The sequence below is a fragment of the Argentina anserina genome, chromosome 6 (genome assembly GCF_933775445.1).
Source record: "Argentina anserina chromosome 6, drPotAnse1.1, whole genome shotgun sequence".
Lineage (NCBI taxonomy): Eukaryota > Viridiplantae > Streptophyta > Magnoliopsida > Rosales > Rosaceae > Argentina > Argentina anserina.
The window spans coordinates 7481583-7504127 of record NC_065877.1 but is presented as its reverse complement, the minus strand read 5'-3'; the positions used below and the strand labels follow the sequence as shown (position 1 = coordinate 7504127).

The 22545-nt window shown below is 37.9% G+C and overlaps 1 protein-coding gene and 1 pseudogene across 1 annotated transcript; both read left to right on the top strand.

Moving 5' to 3' along the window:
- Window positions 1–549: 549 nt before the first annotated feature.
- LOC126796774 (pectin acetylesterase 5-like) lies at window positions 550–9465 on the top strand (annotated as a pseudogene).
- Window positions 9466–12528: 3063 nt separating this feature from the next.
- On the top strand, window positions 12529–22419 carry LOC126796773 (cyclic nucleotide-gated ion channel 1-like). Its single transcript, XM_050523503.1, has 9 exons — window positions 12529–12938; window positions 13145–13292; window positions 14556–14623; window positions 15144–15510; window positions 15616–15837; window positions 15934–16214; window positions 17368–17482; window positions 17606–17863; window positions 21979–22419. The coding sequence occupies exons 1-9, from the start codon at window positions 12529–12531 to the stop codon at window positions 22417–22419; spliced, it is 2310 nt and encodes a 769-aa protein (XP_050379460.1).
- The last annotated feature ends 126 nt before the right edge of the window (window positions 22420–22545 follow it).

Here is a 22545-nt window from a genome sequence, read left to right as displayed (position 1 = left end):
AAAATAAAACTATCGCATTATGAAGCGACTATATGAAGGAAACTTCTAGGGATCGATCGACACCAGCCGATGTAATCGGTATATATATTTAGTGACCCTATAAAAATTTCATCCAATTCGGACCTCATTTAACCGTCAGAATTTTTGGTAAATCGAAAACATCACTATTATGCTATAAGGGAGGACCTATTACAAATATGCGAACGCCGAAAGCCGTTTGCATATCTGAAATTACCTAATTTTTGTTACTTATCATGCGGGGTCGCACTGAAGAAATCTATTTGGCAAAGCCCCGGTCAATGAGGTTTTATTATGTGAAAACGCCTCTTTTTTAGTTAACCGTAGGTACGAACGGTCAAACCATGTCCAAAACGGACGAAATTTTTACGGGGTCCCTAAATATATATATCAATCACATCTGCTGGTGTCGATCGATCATATTTCGAATTAGAGTTGGCGATTTCCTAAGTGTCAACTAATGTATCATAACATTTATATTAGGTTTAAAATAAAACTATCGCATTATGAAGGAAGCAAGACGGCTAAATAATGCACCTCTTATACATTAAGTCAATTAGGTTAGAAATTATGTGCTGCTGTGAGGCCGACCACACTATTTTTTTATTTAAAAAATAATAATAATGTAAAATTATAAATATGACAAAATGATGTCGTTTTGTAACGTTGACCATTGACTTCGGGTTGTTCGGGTCGGTTCGGTTTCTAAGGGACTGAACCCAAAACCCAACCCAAATAGAATCGGTTCGGTTCGGTTTTTTTATTTTCGGTTCGGTTTGATTCGGGTTTCGGTTTGTTCAGATTCGGTTTGGGTTCGGGTCCGGTTTTTTTCGGTTTTAGGGTCATTTTGTCCACCCCTACTTGGCGCCACTCCCCCTTCCATCCAACCACCGCCGCCGATTTGGTCGACTTGACTCTCCTGCACGACTACGAACGCAAACCCGGCTGTACTCAATCTCCTCCCACCTCAAACATCAATTCTCTCCGCTCGACTTGTTACCTCTTTACTCATTTGCTTCTCTTGGTTTGATTGCAGTTTGCTTAGATGGTTGCTTCACATTGAGGTTGTGATTCAATCTTTTACTCCGTTTCTTTCACTTTGTTTATATATTTTTGTAGTACTTAATACTCCATTGGTGAAATGTGTTGCAGGGTGGAGGTTGGTGCACTTCAATAGAGTCATGTTCTTTGCCGAAACCGACTACGTTAGGCTCTTCCAAGTGCATGGATCGTAGAGTTCCCTTTCCCGTGATTTTGACCTCTCAACCGTCTGAAAATCCTGGTACTGTAGTTTGAATCAATTGTATGTTGCTATCTAGCTAATTGATGTGTTCTGGACTTCTGGTTGTATTTGTGGAGTGTAATCTAGACTTCTATAACCGGAACAAAGTCAAAGTACGGTATTGTGATGGCGCTTCTTTTTCTGGCCACCCCAAAAATGAACATAAGGTGAATATTTGTTTGGAGATTTTGTGTCTTGTTTCTAATTTCTCGCTGTAAGTTTTTATGAATGGCTGCTTGCTAGTTGTGACATTGTCTGTTCGTTTTGATTTTGTAGAATGGATCAAAAAATTTCTTTAGAGGACCGCTTATTTGGGAAGCAATTATGGATGAACTCTTGTCGATTGGCTTGTCCAGAGCGAAACAGGTATGAGTCTCTGCCGTCACTATGGTAACTGTTGTTGTTTGATTGAATAGTAGTGGTGCATTTCAGCTGATATGCAGAGCTGAAAATCTTACAGGCACTTCTTACTGGATGCTCTGCTGGTGGATTGGCGACTCTTATACACTGTGATGACTTTCGAGGTCTTTTACCTAGGGATTCAACTGTCAAATGTCTTGCTGATGCAGGTTTTTTTCTCGATGAGTACGTTTTTTGTGTACTACTCCCTTGCACCAACATCTTTTGGGTTCACTGTGAAGTCATTCTAGGATAATACATTTGTCTGAACTCTTTTAAGATCAACAAAAAGTTGTATCACCAGGAACCTGTCATGATTTGACTGCTTCCCCATACCATTTTACTTATTTACCAATTTTAAATGCTTTCCTATTAGGTAACAGCTGGAGTTTAGTGTTGTATGCTTTTATACACTAATTGTTAAGCACGTGTACCTTCTTTTTTCCTGTCTTTAATGCGTTTTTATGCTTGTATAAGACAACTTGATTGATAGATTTTGATTTTTTTTTTCATTCTTTCTGACATTTCAGGAAAGATTCTAACCAAAATTCGGACTATGAGAACTTTTTATCGTGATGTTGTGGTCCTTCAGGTTAAGCTCTAATCTCACTTTCTTGTGCTAACTAACACGGACACGTGTTAGACACGATTTGATACGTAGACACGTCATATATAATTGTTTTTAGACACAGACACATGGTTGACACGTTAATTAAATATTATTTTTAATATATATATATATATATATTAAAAAAATTAATTTATAAATTTGAAAGTATTTAGAATTTTAGATGTATATATATGTCAAAGTGTGCATTAAAATGATGAAAACATAACTTGTTAGAATGACTAAGGACTTGATAAGTACCTTGGATAACCAATGTTCGAATCATACCACAAGCATTCTTATTTTTATCATGAGTTTATCTCCTTATATATATATATATATTAAAGTGTGCAAATATAACAAAAACTGAATCTATTCGAATGGTTGAGGAGTTGTTGAGTGCCTTTGATGACTAAGATTCGAATATCACCATAAGCACTTTCACTTTTATTATGAGTTGGTGCGTGTCCGCGTGTCCAATTCGGATACTCCGTGTCCGAGCCGTATCCAAAGTCAGTTCGCATGTCAGAGAGTGTCTGTGTCCGTGTCGGACACGCAATACGCTGCCCATAGCACGTGTCCGTGCTTCATAGCTCTTGTGTAATCTTTTCCTAGAACTCTGTAAGTGGTTGATGGATATGATAGGGGATGCCCATCAGTAGGCAAATTATGTTTGAATTCTTGAGAGGTATATTTTGCTTGTATTACTTGAGAGACATGAGACTTTTTGTCCACTTTGAGTAATAGAGATTAGTACTATGAAAGTAAATTGTTTTGTCTTGCTAGATAATTTTTTTAACAGTATCTTCATGGGAACTGAGAGTTAGCATGAGACTCGTTATTAATTACTCTTAATTGTTTCTCTTGCTGTCAGGATTTAGCCAAAAGTTTGCACAGGGATTGTGTTGCAAGAAACGATCCAGCTAAGGTTGGTGTATGTTTTGTAAAAGAGAAGAAAAGAACTGGCTGAAGTGCATTTAATTGATATTGCACTATGAGTTTTATACAACAGTGAGAATATTCAGACAACTCATACACAACCTATTACAATCAATATGACATATTTGATTCTCAACACTCCCCCTCAAATTGGAGAGTGAATGTCTTGCACTCCCAACTTGTGAATCATAGGAATAAAAATGTCTTTTCCCAATGATTTAGTGAGAACATCAGCTAGTTGATAGACATAACTTACATGTCTTGTGACCACAAAACCATCTAGAATTTTCTCTCGGATATAATGGCAGTACATCTCAATAAGCCTTGTTCGCTCATGAAAAATTGGATTGACTGCAATGTGGAGTGCATCATTGTTGTCACAAAATAACAAAGCTGGCTCGTGAAGCAACATGTCCAAATCCTTAAGTAAGTAACGTAACCAAGTCAACTCACAGCATGTGCCTATCATAGCTCGATATTCAGCCTCTGCTGAAGATAAAGACACTGTCTTTTGGCGCTTAGACTTCCAAGAAACCAAGGAAGATCTAAGAAAGACAAAGTATCTGGTTGCAGAACTTTTGTGACCAGACATCCTGCCCAATTAGAATCACAATAGGCTCTCAATCTAAAATCACTGATGGAATAAAATAATAAACATTATCCTGGAGCACCTTTCAAGTAACGTACCACCCTTAATGTTGCTTCCCAATTCGTCTTCTTAGGTTGATTCATGAACCTTTCAAGGACATGGACGACATAGGTAATATCAGGATGGTATACAATGAGATATATGAGCCGACCAATCAACCTCCTGTATTTCTCAGGGTCTTTGAGCAGATCACTACGCTCTGACAATTTCAAGCCTTTTTCCATGGGAGTATCTGTCGGAACGGCCCCTAAAAATCATGCATCTTCAATAATCTCCAAGGCATATTTATGTTGACTGATAAAGATACCACGTTTCGAAGTCGAAACCTCGATGCCAAGAAAATACTTTAAGTCTCCATGATCCTTGAGATGAAATTGATTATGCAAGTCAATTGTCTCCAAGTCATTCCCAGTAATCAATATATCATCAACGTAAATCAAAAGTGCAGTGAACAATGAATAATCAGCTTTAGATTGAACATACCTGGCTGACTTTACTGCATTAGAAAACTTTTCAAACCACTGCCTTGAGGCCTGTTTCAAACCATAATGAGACTTGTGCAATCGACATACCAGATTCTCCTCCCCTATCGCCGAAGACCTGGCGGAGGAGACATATATATTTCCTCTGATAAATCACCATGAAGGAAAGCATTATTCACATCCAGTTGGTGTAATTTCCAACTGACATGACTGATCTGAGACAATACAGCTTGATGATATGGCACACACCGATAGTAAGAGAGATAGCTAGCCAACGGGTAATGAGTTCCTTTAGTCGGATCAGGCAACAAGAAGGACGACATATCTGAGTAAATGGAGCAAACATTGTAAGTGAGACGGTCCCGTGGGTGCGACTGGCGGCTGAAGCGACGGGCGGGGATGGGTTTAGTGGTGGGTGGGGCGACTGATGTGGGCGGATTAGGCGAAGGATGGGCAGAGGGTGATGGACGGCGGGAGTATATGCGGACCAGAGGTGGTGGAGGCCGAAGTGGTAGCGGGGAAGGTGAAGGAGAGGGCGGATCTGTCGTGGATGGATAAAGAGGAGAGTGAGGTGGTGATGGTTATGGCTCAAGCATGGCCATATCGAAAGTGAAGCCATCGATATCAGATGAAGGAAGGACCGGGTCGGGTTCATGTATTGGAGTAAAAATTGGGCCGGGTTGGTGGCCCAAAAGGTCTAAGGCTGCATAAGGGAAGATATCTTCATGGAATTTAATATCTCGACTGGTAAAAATATTTTTTTGTAGACAAATCATATAGCTTAAAAGCTTTTTGACCGACCGGATACTCGATAAAGGGGGATTGAGTAGCATATTGATCGAACTTATAGGAATGATGAACATTTATGGCATAAGTTAGACACCCAAAAACACGAAGATGAGAAAATGAATGATGTTTGGAGTAGAGTAGTTCGAAAGGAGTTTTGAAGGAAAGAAGAGGTGTGGGTAACTTATTGATGATGTGAACGATTGTAAGTGCACAATCACCGTAAAATTGTGAGGGAATATGAGCTTGGAATTTTAATGCCCGAACAACTTGGAGTATATGACGATGCTTACGTTCCACAACCCCATTTTGTTAAGGTGTGTAAACGCAAGAATGGTGGAAAACAACTCCATTATCAGAAAAGAACGGACGGAGTGAGATAAATTCAGCACCATTATCACTGCGAAAAATTTGAATGAGAGAGTCGAATTGCGTAAGAGCATAGTTAAAAAAATGCTTTATGAGAGGTTGTGCTTCACTCTTATGTCGCATTAGAAAAATCCAAGTAAAACGTGAATAGTCATCAACTATTATGAGAAAATAATGAGCACCAGAAAGTGAATGATGTTGATAACGACCTCAAATGTCACAATGAATAATTTGAAAAGGTTTATTCGAATTTTTTTTTCTATTATAGAAATGTAAACGACTATGCTTTGCCATATGTGGCAAACTTTATTTGATTAAATTGGAAAATTCAGAAAATGTTTAACGATGAAACCTAAGCATGGTGAAGACACATGTCCGAGCCTATTGTGCCAAAGATCGATGGAGGATATAGAGAGGTTGCAGGTAAACTGTTTGGTGGTGGAGGTAGGTTGGTTCATGAACTTCTCCGTCGCTAATGCCACCAAATAGTATAATCCATCACGTTGTTCACCCAAACCAATCATCCTCCTCGTAGCCATATCCTGCAATATGCACCGAAAAAGATAAAAAGTCACTGAACAATTCATGTCTCTTGTCAAACGACTAACTGACATCAAATCAACTTTAAAGTTTGGCACAGATAACACATCATGGAGGAAAAAATTGGAACTTAAGAGCAGTGATCCTTTTGCGACAATAACAACTTTATTCCCACTTAGTAATAAGACCGGAGGCAAGGAACATCGATTATCAACATGAATTAATTCAGTTGATGATGAAATATGATCGGATTGCCCCGCTATTGATGATCCAATTGCGGGAAGCAACCTTGGAAAAACCTGGTTTAGTTATAACATTAGTTTTCAGAGTTTCATTGGCATGAAAGTTAGAGCTTGGAGACATATTGCTAACGATTGCCATAAATTGATTAAATTAAGCTTCAGATAGAGTAACTGAAGGCCCAGCATGAGAACTTACAACGCTAGAAACATTATTGGCAGATGAAACTCTAAAACCAGTGTTAGAATTCGGCTTAGGAGTGGAAGTCTGCTGAGTTTGCTTCACCTTTGGGTGACCAGGAGGATAGCCGATCAATTCAAAATAAGTCTGAGCCCAATGTCTATGGTCTTCACAATAGACACATTGAAAACAGTCTCTCCCTGATATTTGTCGTTGTTCTTGAGAACTGAATCTGCTAGAATGTGGTCGGGGATTTGACTCAGATCTCCCCCTTCCCTGATTGAAACTGGGTTTGCTACCTTGTTCTTGATTTGTAAATTTGCCAGAGTTTCAGACCACCATGGCCGCACTACCGCTGGACTCGGTTGGATGTGTAGCACTGAGTAGACATTGCTTCTCTTCTTGGGCAACAACAACGTAAGCTTGGCGGACTGTAGACAAAGGATTCATCAAAAGAATCTAACTGTGAATAACACTGTAAGTATCGTTCAAACCCATCAAAAATTGCATTAGTCTATGTTGATCTCCTTGGGAGCTGTGTGGAACCTCATAATAAGAAGTCAATTCATCCCAAAAACCTTTCTGTTTTGTATAATAAGCTGAGATTGATTGTTGCTCTTGCTTATGACAAACTATATCTCGCTGAATCTCAAAAATTCGAGAGGAATTACCTTATGAAAATCATTCATGTAAGTCCTCCCATACCTCTTGAGTCGAAGAGTAATAGGTGAGACTCACAGCAATGTCTTGACTGATAGCGTTGGTGATCCACTGCTACACCAAGTCGTTGACCTGAGTCCATGTCTTGTAACCATCTGGATCAGTCTTTTCTGAAGGAGACTCAATTGTGTCATTGATAAAACCAAGCTTGTTCTTGGAATTCAAAGCTCATAGCATATCCCTTTTCCAACCATTGTAGTTGTTCCCATCCAAGACTTGGAGGGGAGATTTGAGAGGGGAGATTTGGATTTTGATGATTCTTTGGAATTGGGGGGAACTGATTTGCCTGGTGAAAGAACATCATCATCACCAGCCATGATGAATGATAGGAGAGGCTGCATGAGAAATTAAGATGCAGCGAGGAAGAAATAAGTCTGGATCAAACTCACTCTTTCACCACTAAGCAAAGAACCGTCTATATCTCATTCTCTCTTAGTTTTAAGAGTAAGACAAAGTTTCAAACACTGCATTTATAAGAGGAGGATGAGGAAGAATAAGAAGCAGAACAAGCAGACCAGAGCAACTGTAGCAGCAACAGCAATAGAAACATATGCAGTAAGAACATGGAAGACCACAACGGCAATAACAGTAACTTCTGCAGTAAGCATGTCCGAGCACCGTGCAAATCGTTTGGTCGGAAATGCATTATGCTGGTGAAGGAGCAGAGGGCAAGGTTCTACATACTCCGTTGTTGCAGCACCATGTTATTGTGTTGGCGTGAGTGCAATGATCTATAATCGAGTGCTCTGATACTATGTAAAAGAGAAGAAGAGAATTGGCTGAAGTGCCTTTCATTTATATTGCACTATGAGCTTTATATAGCAGTGAGAATATTCAGACAATTCATACACAACCTATTACTACACATAAGGAAGTTTTACAACTTATACATAACATATTACTACGCATAAGGAAACTTTACAACTCATACACAACCTATTACAATCAATATGACAGATTTGTTTCTCAAAATGTTTCACTGACGAAATTTGAGAAATGTTGAGTAATAAGTTCATAGTATCCTCTAGAACGTCCATGTATTTTATCATCCCAATTTGATGAATTAATTTTTAAGACATAAGGCTTTCCTACTGTAACAGGTTCTTCAAGAGGTCTTTAGTTTCTTGTTGAGTATGATACTATGATGTGTAGCAGTAATCTTTCATTATTTTTGTGACAGTGTCTATTTCCTGAAGAAATCATCAAACACGTCAGCACTCCAGTCTTCCTTGTCAACCCAGCTTATGATTTTTGGCAGGTAACTTTCCTGTGAACCCAATCATTTGCTTGATCAAAATTTGGTTTCTCATTCCCTTTTTTTTCATTAGATACAACATATCTTGATACCTGAAGCATCAGTGAGAAACTAAAGATAATCAGTGAGAAATTTAGTGGGATTGACTGTTCTGGAACCCATGTAAGAAATGCACTGTGAACTGGTAGATAGGATCTACTATGAATTGAGAACTAGTAAATGGTTCTCTGATAAAGGATAGTTATCAACTTCATTGTAACAAACTAACTTATCTATTTGATGTGTACAGGCTTCCGTGGTTTTATGCTAAATGCATTGAACGAATTCCAGAAAAATAAGGAGGGAGGAATATATATAAATTCATGCTTTATTCATTGCTAGACCCATTATTCGGAGACATGGCATTCACCCAGATCTCCACGAATAAACAATAAGGTAAGGATATATATATATATATATATATAATTTCAAGTAGAAATGTAGAATCTTGTCCAAGGAAGTACTTGATCCCTGTAGTGTACTTACATCAGATTAAGAGAGTCCTCTGTCTCCTCCCACTTATGTTTGTTCAGTCCTCTGAGATTGAACGCTTAGCTCACAAAGCTTATAATAGATCTTTCCCTACTTCTGTTGATGATCATGATATATTGGTAAGGGAGTCTATTCAGCAACTTGAGATTGATGGGGATGTTAGGATTAAAAAAATTGCAACCAGTCAACAGTTATTCCTTTAATATATTTCAGTGGTAGAGCAATGCAATGTGGCTTTGTAGTTGTTCTTCTATCTCTTGCAGCCTTGCTGAGAAAGAAAATTAAAACATATGGTATTCTGTCAATTTTATAGGTAAGTTATCTGACTCATTTGAACTTAGATAGACAATTGCAGAGTCTGTGGGTGATTGGTACTTTAATCGAAAAGTCGCAAAGCAGATTGACTGCCCATTTCCCTGCAATCCCACCTGTTATCATAAGAATCTCACTCAATTTTCACGAACTTGACTGGACTTGAGAATACATCCCACTCATGAGTCGTCATTCCCAAGTTTAGACCTCTACGATCTCAGTATAAGATGGTGGAAATATTCCCTTGTTGTCCGGAACCTGTAGATACTGATAGCAATAATTGGGTAGTTTATATATGATATAAACGTCCTTAGACTGAGGAAGAAACATTTATGTATAATGGTATATCTTACATTGCAGAGTCAGTGTTAACCGGATGGATGATATTTGTTGAAATATGAAATCGTGTTTCCTTTGGTTTGATATGAACCGGCCTAGTTTAATTGGAACCGCCTTGTTTGACTTTTGAGATTGAGTTGACCTCACATCTTACTTTTCCCTTTCAATGGTTTGTCTGCAAATGAAAAGTTGAGCAGTGAGGTAGTATATTTTCCCCTTTTGGTGGGTTGCCTGCAAATGGAAAGCTGAGCTGCCGTCTTTTTGTCGATCTTTCTGCTCCACAGCTGCGCTTGTGTTGACTCCGCGTCTATCATATCTGCTACATAAGTGTTCTTGTATATATGTATACTCCAATATGTATATCAAAAGAATATTTATTTTTCTCTGTATAAATACTTGTATCTTCTCACCATTTGAGTTATCAAGAAATCAAGAGAAAATCTCAAAACCTCTATGTTCTTCTTGTTCATTATTTCTTCATGGTATCATAGCAGGTAGATTAGTCTCTTGTCTCTTATTCCTGCTTTGTTGTCATTCAATTTGTAATCTTTGATTCAGTGTTTCAATGGCTGAATCCGATGCTACATCTAGGAATAAATCTTCCATTTCCGATGCCTTACCTTCTGATGTTGACTGCAATATCAACTGACGATTAACCTCAAAGCAACTCAATGAGTTCAATTATCTTCCATGGGCACGAGATGTGGTACTCGCTCTCAGTGGAAAATCTCGTCTTGGTTACATCAATAGTACTATTCTTGTGCCTGAGCCACTGTCTGAGGGATATGATGCGTGGTTGTGCAAGGATCGCCAAGTTATGTCTTGGCTTGTCAACTTGATGGTTCCTGAGCTTGGAGAGATCTACAGCTACTCTTAATCTGCCTTTGACATGTGGAAAAGCTTGAAGGAGATGTATGGAAATCAAAACAATGCTGCAAGGATCTTTCAACTTAAGAAGGAGATTTCAGAAGTTCTACAAGAGGGAAACTCATTCACTAAGCATCATGGTATTCTGACCAATATGTGGAATGAACTGAACCTCTACATGCCTCACACCACTGATGTTGCAACTTTGACGAAGGGCGTTGAGGACGATAAGATTTTTCATCTTCTTGCTAGCTTGAGTCCTAAGTATGAGGACATGAGGAGCATTATTCTGATGAATGCAGATCTACCTTCTTTTAGAAGTGTGTGTGTAACTATTGGACGTCATGAATGCTAAAGTCAAGAACAATATCTCTGAAGCTATAGCATACAAGGCCTCTTTCGTATCTGATGTAACCAAGGGTGCTAAAGGGAAGCTATGTGATCATTGTGAGTTTACCACTCATAATGTTGACACCTGTTGGATTCTCCATCCTAAACTCAAGGTCAAATTTAAGAAGGAAAGAGAGAAGAAGAATAAGGGTCACTTCAACAACAATTACAAGGCTAATGTATCTGCTGAAGCCTCTTCTTCTTCTCCTTCACCTATGATGCTTCTTGATTTCGCTGCAAATCCTGCAATTCTCATCAATGAGTTTGCTGCATTCCTGCAGCAGAAACAGTTGAATGAAGGAGGCAGCTCTTCTTCAGCCAACAATCATACTGCCATGTTGGGAAAGTTTTTAGCTTTTTTAGCTGAGTCTGATCATGTTAAGGCTGCAGATGTTCCAAGTATCCTTAATGCGTTTTCTACAGCTTACTACATGGCTAATCATCTGCAGCTTACAAAAAGAATTTTGGTCACAAGCAGTTCTTATTGCTACCTATTTGATCAATAGACTGCCTAGTCGAGTTCTAGAGTTCAAATCACTTTTGGAGAAGTTGAAGGGAAGGAAGATTGACATTTCTCATTTGAGAACATTTGAATGTGTATGTTTTGTTCTTAAGCTATTCACAGAGACAAACTTGATCCAAGAGCTGCTAAATGTGTGTTCTTGGGTTATTCTGTTACTCAGAAAGGTTACAGATGCTTCAATCCAGCTACAAGGAAGGTTATTATTTCAAGGGATGTGAAGTTTGAAGAATCCACTCCCTTCTATACAAGTAAAATTTTGTGTGAGAGTGAGGGAGTAATTTATGGTGATTTAAATCCCTTCTAAATTTCTTGGCAAATGAGAATGTCAATGATGATAGTGTTGCAGATGTGACAGATATAGGTCAGCCTCAATTTGATCATAATTATGTTGTTAACAATGATGATCAATCTGGTGAATTTAGTAATGTTGATCCTCAAAATGTTGCAGATAAACCTGAGGTGAACAATGGTGGAGTTGATCATGCTAAGAATTATCCAGTTGTTCTTAGAAGAAATCCTAGTCGGGCTAGGAATAAGCCTGTAAAATTTAAAGACTGTGATGATGTCGTCCAAGCACTCATTTGACAACTTTTTCACTCACAAAAGGTTTTCACCCTCTCATATTTCTTTCTTGAGTTGCCTTGATTGTATTGATGATCCTCATGCCTATGAAGAAGCAAGTAAGCACAAAAATTGGCAAGATGCTATGACAGATGAACTACAAGCTCTGCATGATAATCATACTTGGGAAATTGTCAACTTCCTGAAGGAAAAAAGGTTGTGGGATGCAGGTGGATTTTCAAAACTAAGTTTCACTCTGATGGGAGAATAGAGAGGAAAAAAGCTCGACTTGTTGCTCGAGGATTCACTCAGACCTATGGCGTTGACTACAAGGAGACTTTTGCTCTTGTAGCCAAAATGAACACTGTAAGAGTGATACTGTCAATTGCAGTGAATCATTCATGGCAACTTCATCAGATGGATGTCAAAAATGTTTTTTTTGCAAGGTGATTTGGAAGAAGAAGTCTTTATGTGTTTGCCTCTTGGTCATGCACAAGCTAATAACTCTGATTTGGTCTGCAAGCTAAAAAAATCCATTTATGGCTTGGTATGCCAAGCTCAGCTTAGTGTTAGAAGCCACTGGATTTCGCAGTAACAATGAAGGCTCTTCATTATTTGTGAGAAATGGCAAGTCAAGGAGACTAGTGGTTCTTATCTATGTTGATGATTTAATCATCACTGGTGATTGCTCGGATGAAATTACTGCTTTGAAGTGTGCTTTGCATAAGAAGTTTGCAATCAAAGATCTAGGGAGGCTGAAATATTTCTTAGGTATAGAAATGGTTTATTCTCAGAAAGGTCTTTTCTTAAACCAGAGAAAGTATATTGTTGACTTGTTGAAGGATGCTGAGATGTTGGATTGCAAGCCAACAAATTCTCCTATTTCAAGTAAGTTCAAACTTGTTGATGATGCTAATAATGTTCTTGATGATATCAGTTATTATCAAAGGTTAGTGGGAAAATTAATCTATCTCACTATTACCATACTTGATATTTCTTATAGTGTTAGCATTGTTAGCCAATTCATGCATGTTCCTACTGTTGCTCATTTAAACATAGTGAAGCGTATTCTGAGATATCTGAAAGGATCTATTGGAAGAGGCATTCTTTTTTAGAAATATGGAAATATGGGTGTAGTTGGTTATGTTGATGCAGATTGGGTTGGAAATGTTCTTGTAGAAAAAATACTACAGGTTATTGTGTGTTTGTTGGTGGAAACATGGTTTCTTGGAAAAGCAAGAAACAAATTGTTGTAACTCGTTCAAGTGTTGAGGCTGAGTATAGACCATGGCTTCAGCCTCCTGTGAGTTGGTATGGATCAAGAGCCTTCTTCATGGTCTTAGTTTTTTCTCCGATCAACCTATGATCCTCTACTGTGACAATCACGCTGCTATGCACATAGCATCAAATCATGTGTTTCATGAAAGGACAAAACACATTGAAGTTGATTGTCACTATGTGCGCACTCGAGTTCAAACTAAAGTTATTGAAACAAGGTACATTCGAAGTCATGATCAACTTGCTGATATCTTCACCAAGTCACTGTCCTCTCAACATTTTTTGTTTCTTCTATCCAAACTTGGCTTCATCAATCTCCTGGATCTAGCTTGAGGGAGACTGTTGAATATGTAATCGTGTTTCCTTTGGTTTGATATGAACCGGCCTAGTTCAATTGGAACTGCTTTGTTTGACTTTTGAGATTGAGTTGACCTCACATCTTACTTTTCCCTATCGGTGATTTGTCTGCAAATGGAAAGCTAAGTTGTCGTCTCTTTGTTGAACTTTCTGCTCCACAGCTGTGCTTGTGTTGCCTCCGCCTCCATCCTATCTGTTGCATAGGTGTTACTCCAATATGTATATCAAAAGAAGATTTATTTTTCTCTATATAAATACTTGTATCTTCTCACCATTTGAGTTATCAAAAAATCAAGAGAAAATCTCAAAACTTCCATATTCTTCTTGTTCATTATTTCTTCAACATTTGCTTTGAATCTCTTTTGCACCGTGAATACCTGAAAATGAATTGTTCTCAACTTCTCTGTGCTAGACTTGTAGCAACTCCAACTCTTTTTGGAGGAGCAATGCAGATTGTAAAGCTCCTCATATTATTTATTTCCAGATAGTGCTCTTTATATATCATTTTCCCACCAAATGGGAATTATTTGTGTAAATTATCTATTTGGTCATCTATATATCAGTCCTCGGTTCAAGTCTAAAAGGGGTGCAGTACTTCCAGCTTTCTCTTCTGCTCCACAATATCATTTTTGTTGTGCAGAATCACCATCTGAAAAGATGAATGTCACTTCCCTATTGGTTATTTCTTCAAAATTAAAAAAGGCATGCAGATGCCTTACTTAAAGAACTGATATGTACGCTCTTTTAGTTATACCTTGCCAAAAGAACTGATAGAATAATGGTATTCGTTTAAATTATTTGTTCTTTGCTTGATCGAAGAACTTTTGGGATTATATATATGTAATTATGTGATGCTTCAAACTAACCATATTTACTTCAGTCTACTTGATCAACCCTGATCAGTACTCAGTAGTCTCTATCCCAGCTACAGTGTTCTTCAAAGGGATTTGCTGCATCTTCAGCTGTAGAAGAAGTCCTACGCAAAACTAAGCCATCCAGGTATAACTCACTTGCGCAAATGTAGAATTGTTGATAGTTAATTATTTGCGAAACATATATATGCTGTGGTACCTAAATATATTTGCGAAACATAAATATGTGGTCAACATTCATAACTTTGCTGTGGTACAAGGAAATTTTCAAGTTATGGCGGTCAGCTCGGTGGCCGATTGGCGGTGGCTCCATTATGGTGAACGGCTTGATAGATATGAAAAGTTAGTTGGCTCCATCCTTTCTTCATTCTCATCATACCAGTACTACCAACCCATTATTGAATATTGATTATTCATTCTGATTAAATGGTGGTAATGACCTCCAGTTACACGTACGACGCATGAATAAAAAGCAATTAATTTGCTACGATACTTATAGTTTGATTTGATTTTACCGCTATTTTTAACACAGAGAGAGAGAGAGAGAGAGAGAGAGAGACTTTCATCGTGATATCTAATTTTTTTTCTTAACTAGATTGGTAAAAGCTAATTAACAGAGTGAATAATGTTTGTTCTTTCCTGGTCAGAATGATTTCAGGCCTTCTCAGTTTCATAGCCCATGCAATTACAGTGTTTTTAATCCCATGTATTACCCGTATCGATCTTCTCGGTAAAGATATTCCGGTGGTTGCCCTATCGTCTGTGGTGTATCTGGTAATGGATCCTCTGTTTTTATATGCTCCTCTTATCAACGGCGCCACCAAGTGTCTCGTGTTGGACAACAAGGTGAAGATAGCTGCTCTTGTTCTTCGATCATGGGGAGATATTCGTTACTTGCTCAATATATTTAATATATATGATAACATTAAGCATCGCCAGTGGCGGTGGAAGTCCCCTAACAAGAAAATGCTGGAGCTAGCTGGTGAAATGTTGGCTGTTCTTCCTATTCCACAAGTAAGATATATAGAAGCTTCCGGTCAATATTTTTCTCACTACAGATATATCAAATTTGTCGGCTTAAGCTTCTGCATATTTATAGTGTACGTGCCCATTGTGCAGGTTGCAATTTTAGTTTTTCTTCCAAACATGAGGGGCTCAAACTCTTTGAAGATAATGAAATTTCTCAACTTCCTTATTCTATTGCAATATCTACCTCGAGTTTACCCTCTCTATCTCTTGTGCAAGAACTGGAATACGTGGAACATTGGCGGTAAGGGATTGAAGCTTCCAAATTGGTCTTTGATCGTCGTCAATATGTACGGGTACCTCATTGCCAGCCATGTAAGTTTTTTTTAAACTATGTCTCTCTACTTAATTTAACTGCTCGTTTTGTTTTTCACATATGAGTATAATGAACTTATTTTTTGTTTTAACTAGATTCTCGGAGCCTTTTGGTACTTTTTCTCCATCCAACGACAAATAGGGTGTTGGGAACATGCTTGCAGAAGTCAAAATGGATGTGAATTTAGTACTTCATGTGTTCAAAATGCACACAAAAATTTCACACTTTTGGAGAACTTGTGCCCTATAAATCCCCCAGATAAAAGAGTTTTCGATTTTGGCATATTTCAAGGTGCCTTACAATCCAGCATGCAAGGATCAACAAATTTCTTTCAGAGATGGTTGCTGTGTTCTTCTTGGGGCATACGAAATCTAAGGTATGCATGTATTTCACCATTGCTAAACATATTATTAATATTTTAAATTCCAACAACTTTTTTTTAATGAAGTTCTGTTGTCATTAGAACGATGATCAAACTGGAAGCATTTTTGCATCTGGTTTTTATATCTCGTTAAGCCAATCTTTTGCTTGAACTTTCCAATATTTATCAATCCTTTTCTGTTAACTTTTGCATACACCTTGCGTCACCGAGTTTTATCCGCCCTCTACGCCTTAATGACCACTTTTAAGCGAATATGTGTTTTACAGAGAAAATCACGCTTTAAATGCTTCACGAGTGTTTTTATAAACATTGGCTGATTTCGCTATTGGCACCAAACTGATATGTTGTCATACATGTCAATGTTGATTTTAAAGTCCTTTTTGGAATCGGAAAAGTTTATGTTGTAGACATGTTTTTAATATGGTGTCATTATCTATGTTGTATCACTTACTAGATGTCTCTAGAGTCCTTATGTGTCTAGAATTATCCTTTGTTTTATTTAAGAAGTAGCTTAGCTGGTCTTGGAATATCAAGAAAGAGAACAGCCCTGTACAATCTGTTTTTGAGTAGAAAAGTCTCCATTCAGTTCATCTCTGTGTGTATTCTGGTTTCTGGTTTGTTCTTCTTCTTTGTTGGCTTATTGATCTTGAGAAATGAGAGATTTGCTGCTGTGTTTGTTTCTCTATCTGCTGCTGTGTCTGTTTCTTTTCAGTCAAAGCTTATTGTTTGATTATCACTTATAAGGTCCGGATCAAGGAACACCCATATTCTAGGACCGTGCAATCATGTTACATAAAATGCACCAAAACGTTTACACAAACTTTCATGCACCAAAACGTTAGACTTTATAAATTTCAATGATACGAGGAATTGATCGGTTTGTCACAAGGTGTGAGACTCATGAGTCTATATCCGCATTTCCGGCACAGGTCATATTTTTCTGTATAGGATGGGGCTTCGGTTTAAGGGCTGCAGTTTCGCCCGTACTTCTAAAAAAAATAAAAAGATGTATAGGATGAAATAAATAGTAACGGGTAAGGTCGTAATATGAGCCTGCTCACCATTAAAATGCATCATATCCTAAGGATGTTCGTATCTTTTACATGTAGAGTGTACATTACTCTATGTTTCCTTCTTTTCTGTTAAGCTCTTATGCTTCAAACCTCACTGAGGCGAGTGCATATGGATGGGAAAACTTGTTTGTGATTCTCATTTCGATAAGCGGCTTGGTGCTGTTTATGTATCTCTTGGGGTTTGTGCAGGTTAGTGATGAAAATCAGTGCAGGTTACACATGCATCTGATTATTAAGTTCAATTTGTCTTTCCGGAATAGGAATTTATGTTTCAGTTTTCTGAATTGAACGTACTTGAATGGTTTTGAATAGGAATTTATGAAGAAAGTTGACAAATTAGAGACTATCGCACAGACAATGGAAATCAATGATCGAAAAATACCAGACATATTATCGGAATATGGCTTGTCATCTACATGGAGGAGGCATTTCAGGCTAGCGGTGAAAGGAAAACTTAGAGAAGATGAAACTTACATTGTGGAGAATATGTTTTCAATTCTTTCCTTGACACAATTAAGACCATCTGCTCCGAAAATCAAGCGCAGTCTGTTTTTGGATAAGCTTAAGAAAGTAAGCATCTTTCCATTAAACTGGTGTTGTAACTAGAACGGCCTTAATTTGCTATTTCTTTTAACACACGTTCACTGATTACCAGTATATATACTGTATAGCCATGAAGATATATATCTATATATATATATATATAAGGCCCTTCCACTAAGGAATCCCTTTTTGGGGTCTAAAAAATGGATAGGTCACTTGTCCAACTTATCGATCACATTTCAGCATCTCCACCGTTCAACAATTAGAGTATAATGTGTAGATCACATATGTAAAATTTCAGCCAAAATGGAGGTGTTTAAGGCATTCAAAACTGCGATTTAAACTTATAAGCATGAACGGTTCAGGTTTGACAGATTTGGTGTAACAACCCTAAATTTCCAAACAATATTGGCTTAATTTAAATTCTATTAAGTTGTGAAGTTCGATCTAAAAAGAACGTGATTGTTTGCGATGTTTTGAAAAGAAAAACGGAAACGTTTTCGGGACGTTTAATAAGAAAAACGTTACAATTCCGCAACGTATATATCGACTTTTATTCCGTCGATCGTTTGCGAAAACTTCCTTCACGAAAGTTGTAGAGCTCGTCGATACGAGTTCGTGGATATGTAACGCGTTCGAATCGGACGTCGTACGTAAAAGTTATTAATGTCGGAATTTAGTTTCCGATTTAGAAAGGGGTATAAAAGGAAATCAATCAGAATAGGGTTTCCATTTTCAGAAACCCTATTCTCCTTTCCTCACCCCGCGCCTCCCTCCTTCTCCCTCTTTCACTCTCTCCCCGACTCTCTCCTTCCAAGCCGACGAGCTCCCTTCACCCACCTCCGTGTTTGACACCGCCGGTGTCACGGAGACCGCGAGACCATGACGCAGCGACCGGTAGTATCGGCGACGCACCCCGAGCGGGGATCGAGGAACGCCGACGCAGCTCAACCTCGGGTTAGTCGATTTCGACGTGGCCGGCATAGCAGGAGCCCGACGCCACCACCACGAGCTCGCTCTCCCCTCCACGACACGAATCAACCTACGGAGAGACTCGCCTCGTGCGGCGACGCCAGCGATCGCCTCGCCTTGAACCCGAGCCCCACGATGATTTTTTTGGAACTCCTCCAATGAATCTGACGGTCCAAAACATTGATTGAGGTAAGGATTAACCTTGTGTGATTGTTGTGATGGATTGTGGATGATTTGTGAAGGATTTGGTTTGGATTTGTGAGGATCGGAGGGTTATGAACACCGCCGCATTAGGCGGCGCGTGGAGGGGACTATGGGCGGTGTGAGGCAGTGGGGAGGTAGAGGAGGAAGAGAGAGGAAGTTTGGTGGTGGCGGTGGCGTGATACGCGCCGTGGTTAGCCTTGGCGCGTGGGCCCCACGCGCGGCCTGCCGGAGTGCCACACGCGCCGCCACGTGCGGCGGTGTGAACAGTTTTGACAAAAGGGTATTTTGGTAATTTACTGTGTACGGTAAATGTAAATTTTATTTACGTACGGTAAATGTAATTAAATTTTACCTACGGTAAATGTAAATATAAATTACTTTCAGTAAATGTAAAAAGTAATTTGTAAAAAGTAATTAGTAAATTTTATTTACTGAGATTGTATTTATATTTAAATAGTACGTATACGTACTAAAATACGTATTAATAATTATACGTACAGAAATACATATATAATATTTATACGTACAAAATTACGTATTAATATTTATACGTACATAAATACGTATATAATATTATACGTACAGAAATACGTATTAATATTTATATGTACAGAAAGACGTATATAATATTTATACGTACAGAAATATGTATATAGTATTTATACGTACAGAAATACGTATATAATATTTATACATACAGAAATACGTATTAATTGCATATTTGTACAGTAACCGTGAATAGTAACACTGAACAGTAACACTGAACAGTGATTTCGTAAAACCGAAAATTGCTGAACAGTAACCGATTATTACTGTTTCGGCATTTAAAGGTTTACGAAACGATTCTAAATTCTTTTCTTATCTTTTCAAGGTGATCGTTAAAACGAGGAAAGGAATTATCTTCGGAAATTGTGGAATATCGCTCAAGTCAATAAGGTGAGTAAAATCTCACTTATTTACGAATCTACCCTTGCGGTGATTCAAGATTTTACAAGAGTTTTTAAGATTGAATTACGACACGTATACAATATAGTGGATTACATATATATCGTATAAATGGTAATAAGTACATATATATATATATAGTTTGCTATATTATATACTGTTATGAATTCATTTGAATTGGTCATTTCGAATGACGAGAATTAAATATTGAGCATGTGATTTGATTTTTGTACGATATGAGGTGTGATTATTGTATGTGGTTTTAACATGAGTTTGTTAAAATGTTTTGTCTTCGGACGTGTTTATGAAATATGACATGTATATGATATAATAGATTATATATATATTGTATAAATGGTAAATATGTACATATATATATATAGTTTGCTATATAATATACTGTTATGACTTTATCGTGATTTATGTCATTTCGATGACGAGATTTAAATATCGAGCATGTGATTTTGGTTTGTACAATATGATGTGAGATTATTGTACGTGATTTTAACATTGAGATTGTTAAAATGTTGATTTGTCTTCGGACATGATTTTTAGTACAATATGATGTGAGATTATTGTACGTGATTTTAACATTGAGATTGTTAAAATGTTGATTTGTCTTCGGACATGATTTTTAGTATAATATAATGTGAGATTATTGTACGTGATTTTAACATTGAGTTTGTTAAAATATTGATTTGTCTTCGGACGTGATTTGGTACAATATGATGTGAGATTATTGTACGTGTTTGGCAAGTCGGAACCTAGCATTTGGCCGGGCTAAAGTTACGATACAGTTAGAGCTCTAGTCTGTCAGCCATAGTACTTCATGTGAGGTAACGGGTGGTTATCTACTCATGAGTACTCAGATTGTTTTGGATGTTGGGTAGCGGGTGGTTACCCAATATCAGCGTAGTACTGCATGTGAGGTAACGGGTGGTTATCTGCTCATGGGTACTCAGATTGTTTTGGATGTTGGTTAGCGGGTGGCTATCCAATATCAGCGGTGTATTACGAGAGGGGTAACAGATGTGTACCAGCGTTCTTGGTACCCGTATTATAAATGCATTTAGGTAACCAGAAGGGTTACTTAATTTCTCATGAGCGTTTTATTTCATATTTATTTGGGACAACCAGATGGGCCGTCCATTGACTCATGAGGGCATTTATATTGTTGATTGTGATTTTTCGTATATATTGATATGCGAACTGTATTGTCATTTTACTCATACGAGCTATAAGCTTACCGGGTTTGTGTTTACAATCCCGGTGCACCAATTCAATGGTGTAGGGGATAATTCCGCAGGTGTTGATTAGCGGAGATTGAGTGACGACTCCGGAGATTCGAAGTCGTTCGTATCCTGTTCGTGGTGAGATTCTGGCGTGGATTTGTGTGAGAATTTGAGTGAATTTATTTGTGAGCTTTGTGAGAGTTGTGAGGATTATTACATTTTCCATCATATTGTAATGTCGAATTATAAATTTGGTTTGTAATAATCGGTTTGACTGAGTTGTATTTGGAACTCAGAGATGATCCGCTGTGCATGTTAAATGATTTCAACTTCTTGAGATTGTTTTTGGTGTTCTAACGACTTTGAAATTTTGAGTTTTTAGGCTCGAAATTTTGGGGTCATTACATTTGGTGTGTCCATTGCTTTCGCCAAGTTTGATACCTTAACGATCACAATTTTGGCTGAAATTTTACATGAGTGATCTACACATTAGACCCTAAAAGTTAAGTGGTGGAGATGTTGAAATGTAGTCGAAAAGTTAGCTAATGAGCTATCCATTTAAAAGACAAAAAAAAAAAAGGAATTCCTTAGTGCAAGGGGCCTCCTGTATTAAATCTGAAGGGATCATGTGATCCTCTTTTTTGATCAAATATCAGCATCCGGGTAGTTCTTGATTTTTCTCGTCTCATATATCTAGTCATTTATATGAACTCCTGTATTATATTTTGTTTTTGTTGATTTTCCTCATAAGAGTTTTTCCTTGTACTTTGTACATGTAATTTAAAATAGATTGATGGGCTTCAAGACAAGGGAGATGAAGTGTTGACAAAAATATGCAAGCAGCTTGAGCCGGCGATCTACAGAGAGGACAGTTATATTATCCGAGAGGGAGAACCTCTTGCTATGATGTTCTTTGTCACACGGGGCAATGTACTAACTTATGCGACTAACAATGGTGGATCAAATGGTTCTTCGAGGACTATCCAAATTGAGAAAGATAATGGTTTGTATGGAGAAGAGCTTCTCACTTGGGCAGAACGGCCTTCTTGCAAATTCTCCAACTTACCAATCTCTGACTTAACTGTCAAGTGCCACAATAAACTGAACGAAGTAGTTGAAATATTTGCTCTCCACGCCACCGATTTACAGCTTATTGTCTCTAAATTTCCAGGTCAATTCAACATGGACAGGACTCTCACCATAGCTGTAGATAATGGAAATGTGAATTAATCCTCTTCTCACATTCGTGTGTATAATTTGTACTTCATTAAACTTCTGGATCTTAAGCTATACGTTTTGAATAAATCTTGAAGGTGTGAATCTATGTTAATTGCCTTTGGAGTAGATACATTGCTC

What these genes read in the sequence shown, in the direction of transcription:
- LOC126796773 (XM_050523503.1), top strand. Translation starts at nt 12,529, where the DNA reads ATGGCTTGGTATGCCAAGCTCAGCTTAGTGTTAGAAGCCACTGGATTT. An exon ending in GGTACCTCATTGCCAGCCAT is followed by an intron (nt 15,838 to 15,933) that starts GTAAGTTTTTTT and finishes TGTTTTAACTAG; the next exon opens with ATTCTCGGAGCCTTTTGGTA. An exon ending in ATCTCTTGGGGTTTGTGCAG is followed by an intron (nt 17,483 to 17,605) that starts GTTAGTGATGAA and finishes GGTTTTGAATAG; the next exon opens with GAATTTATGAAGAAAGTTGA.